The sequence below is a fragment of the Aulonocara stuartgranti genome (assembly GCF_965226115.1).
Source record: "Aulonocara stuartgranti genome assembly, chromosome: 16".
In the NCBI taxonomy this organism is placed as follows: domain Eukaryota; kingdom Metazoa; phylum Chordata; class Actinopteri; order Cichliformes; family Cichlidae; genus Aulonocara; species Aulonocara stuartgranti.
Genome location: NC_138952.1, coordinates 34,730,306 through 34,747,267, shown reverse-complemented (window position 1 = coordinate 34,747,267; position 16,962 = coordinate 34,730,306). Strand labels below are relative to the sequence as shown.

Sequence of the window (16,962 nt, the reverse complement as noted above, 5' to 3'; positions counted from 1 at the left end):
TCAGTGTTGGAAAGACTCTTTCTTGCACTGAGGTCTGCTTATTGTAAATATCTTGTACTTGATTTTACACCTTTTAATGTCAAAGTTGGCCTCTGACCTTATCAGTGTTGGAAAGACTCTTTCTTGCACTGAGGGCTGCTTATTGTAAATATCTTGTACTTGTTTTTATACCTTTTAATGTCAAAGTTGGCCTCTGACCTTATCAGTGTTGGAAAGACTCTTTCTTGCACTGAGGTCTGCTTATTGTAAATATCTTGTACTTGTTTGAACACCTTTTAATGTCAAAGTTGGCCTCTGTGCTTTTTCAGTGTTGAAAAGACTCTTTCTTGCACTGAGGTCTGCTTATTGTAAATATCTTGTACTTGTTTGAACACCTTTTCATGTCAAAGTTGGCCTCTGTGCTTGTCAGTGTTGGAAAGACTCTTTCTTGCACTGAAGTCTGCTTATTGTAAATATCTTGTACTTATTTGAACACCTTTTAATGTCAAAGTTGGCCTCTGTGCTTTTTCAGTGTTGGAAAGACTCTTTCTTGCACTGAGGTCTGCTTATTGTAAATATCTTGTACTTGTTTGAACACCTTTTAATGTCAAAGTTGGCCTCTGTGCTTTTTCCGTGTTGAAAAGACTCTTTCTTGCACTGAGGTCTGCTTATTGTAAATATCTTGTACTTGTTTGAACACCTTTTCATGTCAAAGTTGGCCTCTGTGCTTGTCAGTGTTGGAAAGACTCTTTCTTGCACTGAAGTCTGCTTATTGTAAATATCTTGTACTTGATTTTACACCTTTTCATGTCAAAGTTGGCCTCTGTGCTTTTTCAGTGTTGAAAAGACTCTTTCTTGCACTGAGGTCTGCTTATTGTAAATATCTTGTACTTGTTTGAACACCTTTTAATGTCAAAGTTGGCCTCTGTGCTTATCAGTGTTGGAAAGACTCTTTCTTGCACTGAGGTCTGCTTATTGTAAATATCTTGTACTTGATTTTTACCCCTTTTAATGTCAAAGTTGGCCTCTGTGCTTATCAGTGTTGGAAAGACTCTTTCTTGCACTGAGGTCTGCTTATTGTAAATATCTTGTACTTGTTTGAAGACCTTTTAATGTCAAAGTTGGCCTCTGTGCTTATCAGTGTTGGAAAGACTCTTTCTTGCACTGAGGTCTGCTTATTGTAAATATCTTGTACTTGTTTGAAGACCTTTTAATGTCAAAGTTGGCCTCTGTGCTTATCAGTGTTGGAAAGACTCTTTCTTGCACTGAGGTCTGCTTATTGTAAATATCTTGTACTTGATTTTACACCTTTTAATGTCAAAGTTGGCCTCTGTGCTTTTTCAGTGTTGGAAAGACTCTTTCTTGCACTGAGGTCTGCTTATTGTAAATATCTTGTACTTGATTTTACACCTTTTAATGTCAAAGTTGGCCTCTGTGCTTTTTAAGTGTTGGAAAGACTCTTTCTTGCACTGAGGTCTGCTTATTGTAAATATCTTGTACTTGATTTTACACCTTTTCATGTCAAAGTTGGCCTCTGTGCTTATCAGTGTTGGAAAGACTCTTTCTTGCACTGAGGTCTGCTTATTGTAAATATCTTGTACTTGTTTGAACACCTTTTAATGTCAAAGTTGGCCTCTGTGCTTTTTCCGTGTTGGAAAGACTCTTTCTTGCACTGAGGTCTGCTTATTGTGAATATCTTGTACTTGTTTGAACACCTTTTAATGTCAAAGTTGGCCTCTGTGCTTATCAGTGTTAGAAAGACTCTTTCTTGCACTGAGGTCTGCTTATTGTAAATATCTTGTACTTGTTTGAACACCTTTTAATGTCAAAGTTGGCCTCTGTGCTTTTTCAGTGTTAGAAAGACTCTTTCTTGCACTGAGGTCTGCTTATTGTAAATATCTTGTACTTGTTTTTACACCTTTTCATGTCAAAGTTGGCCTCTGTGCTTATCAGTGTTGGAAAGACTCTTTCTTGCACTGAGGTCTGCTTATTGTGAATATCTTGTACTTGTTTGAACACCTTTTAATGTCAAAGTTGGCCTCTGTGCTTATCAGTGTTAGAAAGACTCTTTCTTGCACTGAGGTCTGCTTATTGTAAATATCTTGTACTTGTTTTTACACCTTTTCATGTCAAAGTTGGCCTCTGTGCTTATCAGTGTTGGAAAGACTCTTTCTTGCACTGAGGTCTGCTTATTGTGAATATCTTGTACTTGTTTGAACACCTTTTAATCTCAAAGTTGGCCTCTGTGCTTATCAGTGTTAGAAAGACTCTTTCTTGCACTGAGGTCTGCTTATTGTAAATATCTTGTACTTGTTTGAACACCTTTTAATGTCAAAGTTGGCCTCTGTGCTTTTTCAGTGTTAGAAAGACTCTTTCTTGCACTGAGGTCTGCTTATTGTTAATATATTGTACTTGCTTTTATACCTTTTAATGTCAAAGTTGGCCTCTGTGCTTTTTCCGTGTTGGAAAGACTCTTTCTTGCACTGAGGTCTGCTTATTGTAAATATCTTGTACTTGTTTGAACACCTCTTCATGTCAAAGTTGGCCTCTGTGCTTTTTCAGTGTTAGAAAGACTCTTTCTTGCACTGAGGTCTGCTTATTGTAAATATCTTGTACTTGTTTTTACACCTTTTCATGTCAAAGTTGGCCTCTGTGCTTTTCAGTGTTGGAAAGACTCTTTCTTGCACTGAGGTCTGCTTATTGTAAATATCTTGTACTTGTTTTTACACCTTTTCATGTCAAAGTTGGCCTCTGTGCTTTTCAGTGTTGGAAAGACTCTTTCTTGCACTGAGGTCTGCTTATTGTAAATATCTTGTACTCGTTTGAACACCTTTTAATGTCAAAGTTGGCCTCTGTGCTTATCAGTGTTAGAAAGACTCTTTTTTGCACTGAGGTCTGCTTATTGTTAATATATTGTACTTGTTTTTATACCTTTTAATGTCAAAGTTGGCCTCTGTGCTTTTTCCGTGTTGGAAAGGCTCTTTCTTGCACTGAGGTCTGCTTATTGTAAATATCTTATACTTGTTTGAACACCTTTTCATGTCAAAGTTGGCCTCTGTGCTTTTTCAGTGTTGGAAAGACTCTTTCTTGCACTGAGGTCTGCTTATTGTAAATATCTTCTACTTGTTTGAACACCTTTTAATGTCAAAGTTGGCCTCTGTGCTTTTTCAGTGTTGGAAAGACTCTTTCTTGCACTGAGGGCTGCTTATTGTAAATATCTTGTACTTGTTTGAAGACCTTTTAATGTTAAAGTTGGCCTCTTTGCTTTTTCCGTGTTGGAAAGACTCTTTCTTGCACTGAGGTCTGCTTATTGTAAATATCTTGTACTTGTTTGAACACCTTTTCATGTCAAAGTTGGCCTCTGTGCTTATCAGTGTTGGAAAGACTCTTTCTTGCACTGAGGTCTGCTTGTTAAATAAAAAAGTGTAAAATTAAATTTCAATAAACTAACCATAATGCCAGCTCATATGCTCTTAACGCTGCATCTCTAACTCTTTTACAGGATTTGCAGTCTTCTGATTCCTGATGAGTTCCGTAAGTGACAAGCTTACTGACTGTGTTTACTCTTCTGTGTATTAGGTATTAGGAGTAGGTATGGGTGCAGGGGAAGGCTGTGTCCTGGCTGACTCTATTCATGAAAAATATAATCTGTGTTACAACAAGATTGAAATTGAGACTCAGCATTGTTTCCCAATTTTCCAAACCCATATGAACTGTAGCCTCAGCTTTCTGTGCTTAGCTGACAGGAGGGATAGCAGAACAGATGTGTTATAAAATTTTGAGCAATGTCCTTGTACAATATTTAAGCTGCTTGTAAAGTGAAGAAAGTAGACACTTTAATCAGCCCACTCCTACAACCTGAAATGTGTGAAAGTCTAAATATTTATCAGAGGGGCTCACTAAAGATGATTTCAACAGGACAAAACTGCTTAAACTACTTCAATCTCCCACTGTGACCACTGGTGCAGGGCAGGATGAGGGTTTGTAGGTCAGTTCCTGCTATTGCAGCATCACTGAGTGTCTATCTTAAGATAAACATCATTTATTTTTGAGGTCGGTTTTGATCAAGAACATAAGTATAGCCTGCATGAAACAACCAGAGCAGGAGGTTCAATCAAGAACACATATGACATATGACACATATCTGCTTGACACGAAAGCAGTGCACACTGAACTCAGGTAACATTTGTTATTAGAGGAGGTCAAAAAGTGTGTCAGTGAGAAATATCCATCAAAAGCATGATTTACACTAGCTGCAGCTCACAGTCAGCAACTCATCAGTTTTGTTGTTCAAACCAAACAAGAATTTTTCACATCATGTTGTCCTGCAGGAACTCACCGGATCACCTCTCCAGCACTTTGATCCCAAGACAGGAATACAATATGCAGAGTTAGTTTAATTGATTGGAATTCAGCTGTCATCTTCAGAGTGTTTCATTTGATAAAGTTAAGAACGAGAAATCAAGTGGTCAGAGCTATCATGGTGATATTCAGGGTCAGATTCTGTGCTAGTGCAAAACCTTCTTTTGGCCTGAAAAAGCTACTGTGGGGTTTACAACAGAGGAGCAATTGAAAGCCTGCAGGTCAAATTAGCGTCAGGATGCATTTGCAAAAATGTTTCGTGTGAGTAGAAAGTTCTCTGGGTGATCCAACCGTGCGTTAGTTGATATACAAACATGCAATGAGAACATTTCAGTAATTAGCTGTTAAGTGTCACCCAAACATGAGGAGGCCAGTGAAGGAGCCAGTGACGGTTTAACAAAAAGAATACAGTGTGAGTGCAGGTTTACATGTTTCTCTCTGAGAAAAAGAGACGTCGATGTGTTTCTATTAGTGTGAAATCCTTTTTAGAAATTAGGCACTGTGTGAGGTCATTTAGTAAGAGTCAGTGAATCTTTCACAGTTGTAAAACACATAAAAAGAAACAACATAAGTAACGTATGTTTTTTCCCGAGGGTGGTGGGGTAGGACTTCATGTGTGGGTGACTGAGAATGTCCATTTTATTAGATATGTTGTTGTAACTGTTTCAAAGTCAGTAATGCATGAATCTGCAATGATTTTTCTTCCTTAAAAGAGGACTGTGTACAGTGTCCATTTGTGTCTGTCTCCACGTTGGGTGATTGTGGAGTATGAATATGTGTGCATGAGGGTGGGAATGCCCGTTGGTGGCTGCGTGCGCCTGTTCGACTGTGTCTGTATGTCAGGTCGGTTACACTCCACGTCTCTGGGAACATCTCAGGCCCTCCAAGGTATGGAGGCCTATCTCGATTCACCACACTCCTTGCCGTTAGTTGATGCCCTCAGGCGTCGGTGTGTTGGTGGTTCTGGTGTCCGGGGCTGGGCGCTCAGGTATGTACCGGCTCACTCCCAGTGACTGCTTGGCGAGGTCTGGCACCCGTGGCTCCGTCAGGCCACTTCCGGGGGGTGGGGGGCTCTCAGTCCTCTGGCCTCTGGGCCTGTGGCTCAGGTCACTCTGCCACAGCTGTCTGCCGGCAGAGCCCACAGCCACATCACGGGCCCCCTGTGGCTTCTGCTCCGTGGCTGCTGGGTGACCTCTAATCTGGGGCTCTCCTCAGCGCTTCCCAGGAGGGTGGCATGGCTGCAACTCCGATGGTCCTCCTTGGGCTCTCACATTCTGGGGGCCTCTGGGTGTCTGGGGCCTGGATTTCCTCCATGCCTGCTACATGCACTGGGGGACAGACTATGGCTCCCTGTTAAAAGTAGAATGGGAGGCAGAGTCTTCAGTTTTATCTTTTGTCCTGTCTTCCTCTGCTCATCCCAACAGGTTGTGGCAGATGGCTGTCCCTTCCTCAGCCTGGTGCTACTGGAGGATTCTTTCTTTTAAAATGGAGTTTTTCCTTCCCACTGTTGTCAAAGCGCATGCTCATCAGAAATCATATGATTATTGGGTTTTTTCTGTATTTTTCAAAGATCCACATCAAAAGGAGCAGGTTAAAGTGGTTCTGGCATCTGACAAGGATTCCTCCTGGACGTCTCCCAGGTGAGGTGTACTGGACGAGCTCCCACCAGGAGGAGGCCCTGAATCAGACCCAAGACATGATGGAGTTCCCCTAGATAAGCTGGAGGAGGTGGGTGTGGAAAAGGAGGTCTGGAGTTCTCTGCTTAGGCTGCTGCCCCCACAACCCGGCCACAGATAAGTGAAATAAGTAGATCAAATATAACTTGGTGTTCTAAAGAATATTGTTGTTTCCTTGCAGGACACCAGGAGAGATGAGCCCTCCATCACAGATGGTGTGGTCACCTGCAGGTTCAAGGTCATTGCATCTTCAGCCCACATCTACTGCCACTGTACTTAAGGGAAGTTGGGACAATGTTAAAGACTTTCTTCAGACAATTGCATTTGGATGAGCTAAATTCATGACAGGCACTCAAGCAGTAATGCCTCGACTGACAAACGAACATACCAAGCTTCTGTGTTGTTTGAGCCAGAGACTGCACTTGTGGATGAACAATAAAAACATTTTATATTTATTATATTAGTAATGTAACTTGCAATAAAAAGTTATGGGAAGCTTAAACTTAGTTTCAGAATAATTAAATCTGAGACTTTGTTTCATTGAAAAGTTATTAAAGTTTTAAAGTGTGTGACAAATAAAATAATAAATTATTAAGTAACACCAGCTACAATATTGGAAATATGTGTGTTGTTCAGCAGAACAGTGTCCAGTATGTTGGCTGAAATGCTTTAAATTTGAAAATAAAAGTTGGGCTGATTTTAACGCATTACAAGAAGTGTTTTAATTATTATTTTCTAAATAAGCAGTGTTTATATTACGTGTAATGAAATAAGTTCAAGGATAATAAAAGGTAATGAGATTTAATTGCATTCAACTTATGTGCAGCAAAACTAAAAATAAGTTACGGAAGTGTTCAAATAATATGTGTGCTTTTAAAAATGCTCGTCTATTTAAAGACTACACAATCTGTGTTAATTCTAATTATACCACAATCCCTTGCCTGTTGTGTTAAATATACATAAACAGTATGTGTTATCAGATGAAAGTACAAAACTCTCAAGAACCCCCCTCCTAAATTTCAGGTGGCATTTTAAAAACATGCCATGACATAACACACAGCTGCTATAATCATTCAGTGAGGTCAAATGTCAATTATAGTTATAGGTTCTTGCTATATGTTATAACATAAACACAGCACAGTTGTAAGAATAATAGTTTCTAGGTTCTAAGGCTTTTTGTCAGTTTAATAGTGAGCTTTACGAGACTCATTTTCGTGCCAAAGGCTCGCACAGGCCTAAGTTCCCTTATGACAACTAGAGCTGGAAACAAGACCTCAAGCGATCCTAAGGCTAATTAATTAGCACGGCTAGCATTTAAAAAACATCTGTTAAATGTTGTCATTGCTAGCATATACCTGTATTACAGCATGGTAAGTAGCGAGAACGCAAAGTTTTTGTTACCTTTGAAAAGAAAAATGTGAAGCTATAATATTAGCATGAGCTATGCTAATGTTATTCACTGAAACAAACATCTCAGGTACTGACTTACTGCTTTCTAATATCTGTGTTTATTTCTGGATATACCTACATGGTTATTAGACATCCCACATAAAGGGTGACAAAGGCAGTAACTATAAATGACCATAACTTTACTGTAAATTACACTGATGGGCTCAGTTCATATAGTTATATCACGTGCACACGCATGTTAGCAACCGTAACCATGCAGGCTGTTGGTATATGAATGCTGCGCAAGGTTCCAGCTGTTCCTTTACACTTGCTCTTGGATTTGTCTTGACCTGCTCCAAGCTCAGCTTGTGGAAAGATAACTTTTGGAGAATATTTCTACAGAAAGCGGATTTTACTACAAAGCAACAACAACTACTGCATCTTTGGATCTTTTGTACTTGTGTTTCATCATAACAGCAAAGCTTGAAGATCGTGGACCCCGACTCGTCGACAGCCACCAGGTACATTTCAAAATTTCTTCAATTATTTCAAGAATCACTAGATGACTATAGTAATTTTACAGGTTCCAGTGTGAATATCACGTTTTAATGTGATCAAAATAAGTGTGTTCTAAGACTTTTCCTGGCAAATCGCTTTTATGCTTTAAATTTTCCAGGAGAGGTGTAGAATTTATTACCGACTGGTGTATGAATGTGAAAAAAGGTTTTACTTTGATTTGAAGCCTTCAAATTTGACACTTTTTTCCAATGAAATGGTTAAAATTAGCTTAAAATTCGTAAAATGCCCCCCTCCCCAAATATACATATGTATATGTGTATATCGGTTTCTATGGTAACAGCATCTCCTCACAATGTTAGGACATATAGGAGTAAACACACCAGGTCCCCTGTAGGTCCTGACATCATTTTCTTCTCAAAGGCTTCATTTGAATAAACTATAACTTTTTCCCAGCTACATATGCGATGATAAATAAAATAAAATGAAATAATATAAAAAAGAATATTAAAACATCAATCATAGTCAAAAATAATCATAAAGTCAAACTGTTACAAAAATGTGTTTTATTTTTAAAATTGTGTGTGGAGTTCTACTGCCTTTTTTGCATTAGCAATATTTAGGACATGGAATTGGTACATGGGGAGATTAAATGTTTCGTTATATTTTACATCGTTAATGAAAGAATTAAAAAAAATATGAGAATGAGCTGCTAAATTATTTATGGATTTTCTGCAGTATGCTATTCATGTCCAGTTCTTTACAAATCAGTACCTATTATCCATGACCTAGTCCAACGTAGTGTTTGCATAAAGGTTTAAAAAGAACAAATAAACAAAATGAATGTATACAAAATACAATACTGTTACCTTAAAAGTGTAGTGTGCACAGAGTGAGCTGCCTTGGCAGAGATTTGGATGCTTCACTTAATGATTGTGGACATAGTTGAAATCTTGTTTTCTTCTCACATGAACAAGTAAAGTGTCATTCAGTCTGATATGAATGTAGCCTGTAGCTTTAGCACTGGGTGCTTACTACATTCCTACTGTTATTTTAAACTTTGTTTCCTTACAGGCTGTCTTGACTACATTGTTGAACGTCCCAAGAACGAGACCTTTCTGAAGTCATCAGGATCCTTGATGACAGTCTCCTGAGCGCCATCTCTTCTGATGAAGCGTGGGACACTGATACCGTGCGTGTCAGTAAAGGTGAGTACATCGCCCTCTCATCCTCCCCCTCTTCTCATGAAGAACTGGATGCTGATGCGTGTCAGTGAAGTGGAAGGTGAGTACCCCCTCCCCACCTTGCTTTCTTGCACTGAGGTCTGCTTATTGTAAATATCTTGTACTTGTTTTTACACCTTTTAATGTCAAAGTTGGCCTCTGTGCTTATCAGTGTTGGAAAGACACTTTCTTGCACTGAGGTCTGCTTATTGTAAATATCTTGTACTTGTTTTTACACCTTTTCATGTCAAAGTTGGCCTTTGTGCTTTTTCAGTGTTGGAAAGACTCTTTCTTGCACTGAGGTCTGCTTATTGTAAATATCTTGTACTTGTTTGAACACCTTTTCATGTCAAAGTTGGCCTTTGTGCTTTTTCAGTGTTGGAAAGACTCTTTCTTGCACTGAGGTCTGCTTATTGTAAATATCTTGTACTTGTTTGAACACCTTTTCATGTCAAAGTTGGCCTTTGTGCTTTTTCAGTGTTGGAAAGACTCTTTCTTGCACTGAGGTCTGCTTATTGTAAATATATTGTACTTGTTTGAAGACCTTTTAATGTCAAAGTTGGCCTCTGTGCTTTTTCAGTGTTGGAAAGACTCTTTCTTGCACTGAGGTCTGCTTATTGTAAATATCTTGTACTTGTTTTTACACCTTTTAATGTCAAAGTTGGCCTCTGTGCTTTTTCAGTGTTGGAAAGACTCTTTCTTGCACTGAGGTCTGCTTATTGTAAATATCTTGTACTTGTTTTTACACCTTTTCATGTCAAAGTTGGCCTCTGTGCTTATCAGTGTTAGAAAGACTCTTTCTTGAACCGAGGTCTGCTTATTGCAAATATCTTGTACTTGTTTTTACACCTTTGAATTTCAAAGTTGGCCTTTGTGCTTTTTCATTGGTGGAAAGACTCTTTCTTGCACTGAGGTCTGCTTATTGTAAATATATTGTGTTAACTTGTTATTTTCTGTTTTATCGCGAGAGTACTGTTGCCCGCGAAGGGTTGTTGTTGTTGTCCGTATGAAAAATGGCGGAATGAATAAAGCGCTGTGAATGAGAGTACGACGTCGTGTCTTTTGAGTTAACATTGGTAGCAGAGGATGGTTTCCAATTACAAAGTACCACCAAAGCTTGATGAAGCCAGGCCATACGAATGCTGGAAGAATGAAGTCAACATCTGGAGACGAGTTACGGAGCTGGATAAAAAGAAACAGGCACTCGCGGTGGTGCTGGGCCTTGAGGGAAGAGCCAGAGAAACGGCCATGGAGATACCCGCAGAAGATTTGGACAAAGATTACGGTATGGAAATACTGCTTGCAAAACTTGACGCGGTGTTTCAGAGAGAAGAGAAAGACCGCGCTTATGAAGCCTACTCGTGTTTTGACTCCATTGCAAAGAACCACAGCGTGTCCATGGCAGACTACATTATAGACTTTGAACAGCGTTATAACCGGATGAAAAAGTGGAGGAGTGTAACATTACTTTGTACACTAAAGCCTCAATGACAGACGCTGAAATTTTCCTGACTGAGGCACTGGGGTCAACCATTATTGATACTGCATGTACACGTACAGTTTGTGGTCAGAAGTGGCTAGATAGTTACATGCGTGACCTCAGCCAAGGCCAAGTAAACAAGCTGTTGCAATCAGAAACCCCCAGCTCCAGACCATTTCGCTTTGGGGATGGTATTGTAGTGTATTCCAGCAGAAAAGTGAAACTTCCAGCCAAAATTGGACAAACAAAATGTGACATTGAAAGTGAAGTAGTTCCTGTTGACATTCCACTACTACTGAGCAAAACGTCTCTCAAGAAAGCAGGGACTGTTCTAGACATGGAGAATGACAGTGTTGTCATGTTCAAGCAGCCTGTTCCTCTAGAGCTCACTAGTTCGGGACACTATTGCGTGGACATTAGAGATGAAAATACTACAGAAAGTTGCAATGAAAATGAAGTTCTCATGGTAACTGCTGAAATGTCTACAAAAGAGAAACAGAAAGTCCTTGTGAAACTTCATAAGCAGTTTGGTCATGCATCTGCAGAGAGGTTATTGAGGCTCATCCAAAGCTCTGGCAATACAGATAAACAATGTGCAGTTATTCTACAAGAGATAGTTCATGACTGTGACATTTGTCAGAAATATTGCAAAACCAAGCCGAGACCTGCTGTTGGTCTACCCCTGGCTTCTGAGTATAATGAGACAGTAGCGATGGATCTACATGAGCTGGAGCCCAATGTGTGGTACCTTCACATCATCGACCACTTCACACGCTTCAGTGCCGGCAGCATCGTAAAGACAAAGAAAGCTGCAGAGATCATCAACTCCTTCATTCACACCTGGATAAGCATTCACGGTGCCCCCAGACGGCTCTACACAGACAACGGCGGAGAGTTCAACAACACAGACATTCGGGACATGGCTGAAAACTTCAACATTGAGGTAAAAACAACGGCGGGGTATAGTCCCTGGAGCAACGGACTACTGGAGAGACATAACATGACACTTACAGAAATCCTCCTGAAGGTAAAAAAGGAACGTGGATGTGACTGGCACACTGCGCTAGACTGGGCCCTTATGGCCAAAAACAGTATGCTTAATGTACATGGTTATAGTCCACATCAACTTGTGTTTGGCCAAAACCCCAACCTTCCTTCTGTGTTGATGGATAAGCCACCTGCCTTAGAGGGCACAACTGTAAGTGCAAGAGTAGCTGAACATATCTCAGCATTACATGCTTCCAGGAAAGCATTTACTGAGGCAGAGTGTTCAGAAAGGATCAGGAGAGCACTACGCAAACAACTTAGGCCTACAGATGACAAATATGAGGCAGGAGATAAAGTATACTACAAACGAGTCGACTGTACAGAGTGGAAGGGTCCAGGTGTAGTTATTGGGCAGGATGGAACTGTTGTATTTGTAAGACATGGGGGGACTCTTGTAAGAGTACACCAGTCAAGATTGACTAAAGTGGATTCACAGACTGGAGATAAACAAATACCACACAGTACTACTGATGATGACAACAAAGACGCAGTTGAAAATGATGACACTGACACACCCGATGGTGAACAGAGTATTAGTGAGGAAGAAGACATCACTATTGACAGAGAAACCAACACTACAGAAAACATGTCTGTCACACAAACTGCAAATGAGCCCTCTACACCCACTGATCACGTCTCTGCAAATGTAAAATTAAGATCAGGACAGCTGATTGCTTTTACCAACAGAGACAACGGTGTTCAACACACAGCCAGAGTGCTAGGCAGAGCGGGAAAAGCAAAAGGGCAATACAAAAACTGGTACAATGTGCAATATCTTGAGCATGATGGTAGTGAAGGTGAAAACAGAGATGCAGATGTACTCATAACAAAAGATATTTCCTTTGATTCTGATAAGCAGCAGGAGATTGAGAGCTGGCAAAGTAATGGTGTGTTTGATGAAGTGAAAGACCTGGGTCAAAAATGTCTGTCTACTAGATGGGTCTGTACACTCAAAGAAACTACTAATGGTGTTGTCCCCAAGGCTCGACTTGTGGCACGGGGGTTTGAAGAGGTAAATACTAAAGAACTACAGAAAGACTCTCCAACATGTGCGTCTGAGTCCCTCAGACTGGTGCTAGCTGTGATATGTCAAAACAAGTGGAGAGTAAATTCAATGGACATTAAATCTGCCTTCTTGCAGGGAATGGAACTGTCAAGAGGCATCTATCTTCGTCCCCCACCTGAAGCTGGCAAGGACAATGTTCTATGGAAACTGAAAAAGTGTGTTTATGGACTTGCAGATGGTTCACTTTATTGGTACAATAAGGTCAAAGACATTATGCTCAAAACTGGTGGTAAAATATCACAGGTTGATCCTGCAGTGTTCTATTGGCAGAATGAACAATCTGAGGTTACAGGAGTGCTTGCATGTCACGTTGATGATTTCCTTTGGGCTGGTTCAAGTCACTTTGCAACTCATATCATTCCTGTACTGAAATCTACCTTCCTTGTGGGCCGTGAAGAACATGACAGCTTTTCTTATGTTGGTATGGACATTTGTACAGTTAATGATGTAATAGAGGTGCATCAACAACTTTACATTGACAACCTACAACCGGTTCAGTTACAAGCAGCACGGGCTGTACAGAGGGAGGCTTCCTTAAGTGAAACAGAACGTGAGCAACTCAGGTCAAAAATAGGACAGATTTTGTGGGTTGCCAAACAAACAAGGCCTGATGTTATGTTTGACACATGTAGCCTTGGATCTAATATCAAAGATGCAACTGTACAGTCTATTCATGAAGTGAACAAAGTAATCCGTAAACTTAAGGCAGAGAAAGTGACTCTTAAGTTTCAGCACTTGGGTAACAGTGAGGATCTGGCATATCAGTGATGCTTCATTTGGCAACCTTCCTGATGGCGGTACTCAAGGAGGGGCATTAATCGTCCTTATGGGTAAAGGAGGAAAGTTTTGTCCTCTCTTCTGGCAGTCTAAAAAAATCAGGCGCGTGGTCAGAAGTACACTGGCAGGAGAAACTCTTGCCATGTCAGATGGAATAGACAGTGCAGTCTTCCTGGCAACACTTTTTTCTGAGCTTACAACTGGTAACACTGGTCTAAACGCTCTTCCTTTGATCTGTGTGACTGATAATCATTCCTTGTTTGATGCACTCAAGTCTACTAAGCAGGTTACAGAGAAGAGACTGGGGCTAGAAATGAGCAGCATTAAAGAGCTCATACAAGGCAAGAAAATCAGACAGGTTTGTTGGTCAGATTCAAAATCTCAACTTGCTGATTGTCTGACAAAAAAGGGAGTTTCACCTTTAACCCTTCTAAAGGCGCTAGATGAAGGACTCTGGATACTGTAATCCTTTGTTTACAAAGTTGTCTTTGCATTCAAATGTACCATTGTTTATTGTGTGCAATGATAGTATGCTTTAAGTAAAGCAAAGCACTTTTGAAAATTTTTTTTTGTTTATATAAATATATACATATATGTATACAAATGTTTACAGGGGTGTGTTTATACTTTTATTTTATTTTATTTTAAGAAAGAGGGAGATTGTTAACTTGTTATTTTCTATTTTATCGCGAGAGTACTGTAGCCCGCGAAGGGTTGTTGTTGTTGTCCGTATGAAAAATGGCGGAACAAATAAAGCGCTGTGACTGAGAGTACGACGTCGTGTATTTTGAGTTAACACTTGTACTTGTTTTTACACCTTTTAATGTCAAAGTTGGTCTCTGTGATTTTTCAGTGTTAGAAAGACTCTTTCTTGCACTGAGGTCTGCTTATTGTAAATATCTTGTACTTGTTTGAACACCTTTTAATGTCAAAGTTGGCCTCTGTGCTTATCAGTGTTGGAAAGACTCTTTCTTGCACTGAGGTCTGCTTATTGTAAATATCTTGTACTTGTTTGAACACCTTTTAATGTCAAAGTTGGCCTCTGTGCTTATCAGTGTTGGAAAGACTCTTTCTTGCACTGAGGTCTGCTTATTGTAAATATCTTGTACTTGTTTGAACACCTTTTAATGTCAAAGTTGGCCTCTGTGCTTATCAGTGTTGGAAAGACTCTTTCTTGCACTGAGGTCTGCTTATTGTAAATATCTTGTACTTGTTTGAACACCTTTTCATGTCAAAGTTGGCCTCTGCGCTTGTCAGTGTTGGAAAGACTCTTTCTTGCACTGAGGTCTGCTTATTGTAAATATCTTGTACTTGTTTTTACACCTTTTAATGTCAAAGTTGGCCTCTGTGCTTTTTCAGTGTTGGAAAGACTCTTTCTTGCACTGAGGTCTGCTTATTGTAAATATCTTGTACTTGTTTGAACACCTTTTAATGTCAAAGTTGGCCTCTGTGCTTTTTCAGTGTTGGAAAGACTCTTTCTTGCACTGAGGTCTGCTTATTGTAAATATCTTGTACTTGTTTGAACACCTTTTAATGTCAAAGTTGGCCTCTGTGCTTTTTCAGTGTTGGAAAGACTCTTTCTTGCACTGAGGTCTGCTTATTGTAAATATCTTGTACTTGTTTTTACACCTTTTAATGTTAAAGTTGGCCTCTGTGCTTATCAGTGTTGGAAAGAATCTTTCTTGCACTGAGGTCTGCTTATTGTAAATATCTTGTACTTATTTGAACACCTTTTAATGTCAAAGTTGGCCTCTGTGCTTTTTCAGTGTTGGAAAGACTCTTTCTTGCACTGAGGTCTGCTTATTGTAAATATCTTGTACTTGTTTGAACACCTTTTAATGTCAAAGTTGGCCTCTGTGCTTTTTCAGTGTTGGAAAGACTCTTTCTTGCACTGAGGTCTGCTTATTGTAAATATCTTGTACTTGTTTGAACACCTTTTCATGTCAAAGTTGGCCTCTGTGCTTATCAGTGTTGGAAAGACTCTTTCTTGCACTAAGGTCTGCTTATTGTAAATATCTTGTACTTGTTTTTACACCTTTTAATGTCAAAGTTGGCCTCTGCGCTTCCTCAGTGTTAGAAAGACTCTTTCTTGCACTGAGGTCTGCTTATTGTAAATATCTTGTACTTGTTTTTACACCTTTTAATGTTAAAGTTGGCCTCTGTGCTTATCAGTGTTGGAAAGACTCTTTCTTGCACTGAGGTCTGCTTATTGTAAATATCTTGTACTTATTTGAACACCTTTTAATGTCAAAGTTGGCCTCTGTGCTTATCAGTGTTGGAAAGACTCTTTCTTGCACTGAGGTCTGCTTATTGTAAATATCTTGTACTTGTTTTTACACCTTTTAATGTCAAAGTTGGCCTCTGTGCTTTTTCAGTGTTAGAAAGACTCTTTCTTGCACTGAGGTCTGCTTATTGTAAATATCTTGTACTTGTTTGAACACCTTTTAATGTCAAAGTTGGCCTCTGTGCTTATCAGTGTTGGAAAGACTCTTTCTTGCACTGAGGTCTGCTTATTGTAAATATCTTGTACTTATTTGAACACCTTTTAATGTCAAAGTTGGCCTCTTTGCTTTTTCAGTGTTGGAAAGACTCTTTCTTTCACTGAGGTCTGCTTATTGTAAATATCTTGTACTTGTTTGAACACCTTTTAATGTCAAAGTTGGCCTCTGTGCTTTTTCAGTGTTAGAAAGACTCTTTCTTGCACTGAGGTCTGCTTATTGTAAATATCTTGTACTTGTTTGAACACCTTTTCATGTCAAAGTTGGCCTCTGAGCTTATCAGTGATGGAAAGACTCTTTCTTGCACTGAGGTCTGCTTATTGTAAATATCTTGTACTTGTTTTTACACCTTTTCATGTCAAAGTTGGCCTCTGTGCTTATCAGTGTTGGAAAGACTCTTTCTTGCACCGAGGTCTGCTTATTGTAAATATCTTGTACTTGTTTGAACACCTTTTAATGTCAAAGTTGGCCTCTATGCTTTTTCAGTGTTGGAAAGACTCTTTCTTGCACTGAGGTCTGCTTATTGTAAATATCTTGTACTTGTTTGAACACCTTTTCATGTCAAAGTTGGCCTCTGTGCTTATCAGTGTTGGAAAGACTCTTTCTTGCACTGAGGTCTGCTTATTGTAAATATCTTGTACTTGTTTTTACACCTTTTAATGTCAAAGTTGGCCTCTGCGCTTCCTCAGTGTTAGAAAGACTCTTTCTTGCACTGAGGTCTGCTTATTGTAAATATCTTGTACTTGTTTTTACACCTTTTAATGTCAAAGTTGGCCTCTGTGCTTGTCAGTGTTGGAAAGACTCTTTCTTGCACTGAGGTCTGCTTATTGTAAATATCTTGTACTTGTTTTTACACCTTTTAATGTTAAAGTTGGCCTCTGTGCTTATCAGTGTTGGAAAGACTCTTTCTTGCACTGAGGTCTGCTTATTGTAAATATCTTGTACTTAT

General features: G+C 39.6%; 1 protein-coding gene and 1 long non-coding RNA gene across 2 annotated transcripts; both read left to right on the top strand.

The window, feature by feature from the left end:
- The first annotated feature begins 2,408 nt into the window (after window positions 1-2,408).
- On the top strand, window positions 2,409-6,720 carry LOC309690485. Its single transcript, XR_014271739.1, has 2 exons — window positions 2,409-6,069; window positions 6,199-6,720. It is a non-coding gene; the product is annotated as an uncharacterized lncRNA (long non-coding RNA).
- Window positions 6,721-9,599: 2,879 nt separating this feature from the next.
- LOC309691052 (uncharacterized protein) lies at window positions 9,600-14,419 on the top strand. The gene is made up of 2 exons (XM_082508568.1): window positions 9,600-9,651; window positions 10,059-14,419. The coding sequence occupies exon 2, from the start codon at window positions 10,633-10,635 to the stop codon at window positions 13,504-13,506; it is 2,874 nt and encodes a 957-aa protein (XP_082364694.1). The 5' UTR covers window positions 9,600-9,651; window positions 10,059-10,632; the 3' UTR covers window positions 13,507-14,419.
- Window positions 14,420-16,962: the final 2,543 nt, after the last annotated feature.

Bases quoted from the DNA above. Each gene is read 5' to 3' on its own strand.
- LOC309691052 (XM_082508568.1), top strand. From the start codon at position 10,633: ATGACAGACGCTGAAATTTTCCTGACTGAGGCACTGGGGTCAACCATT.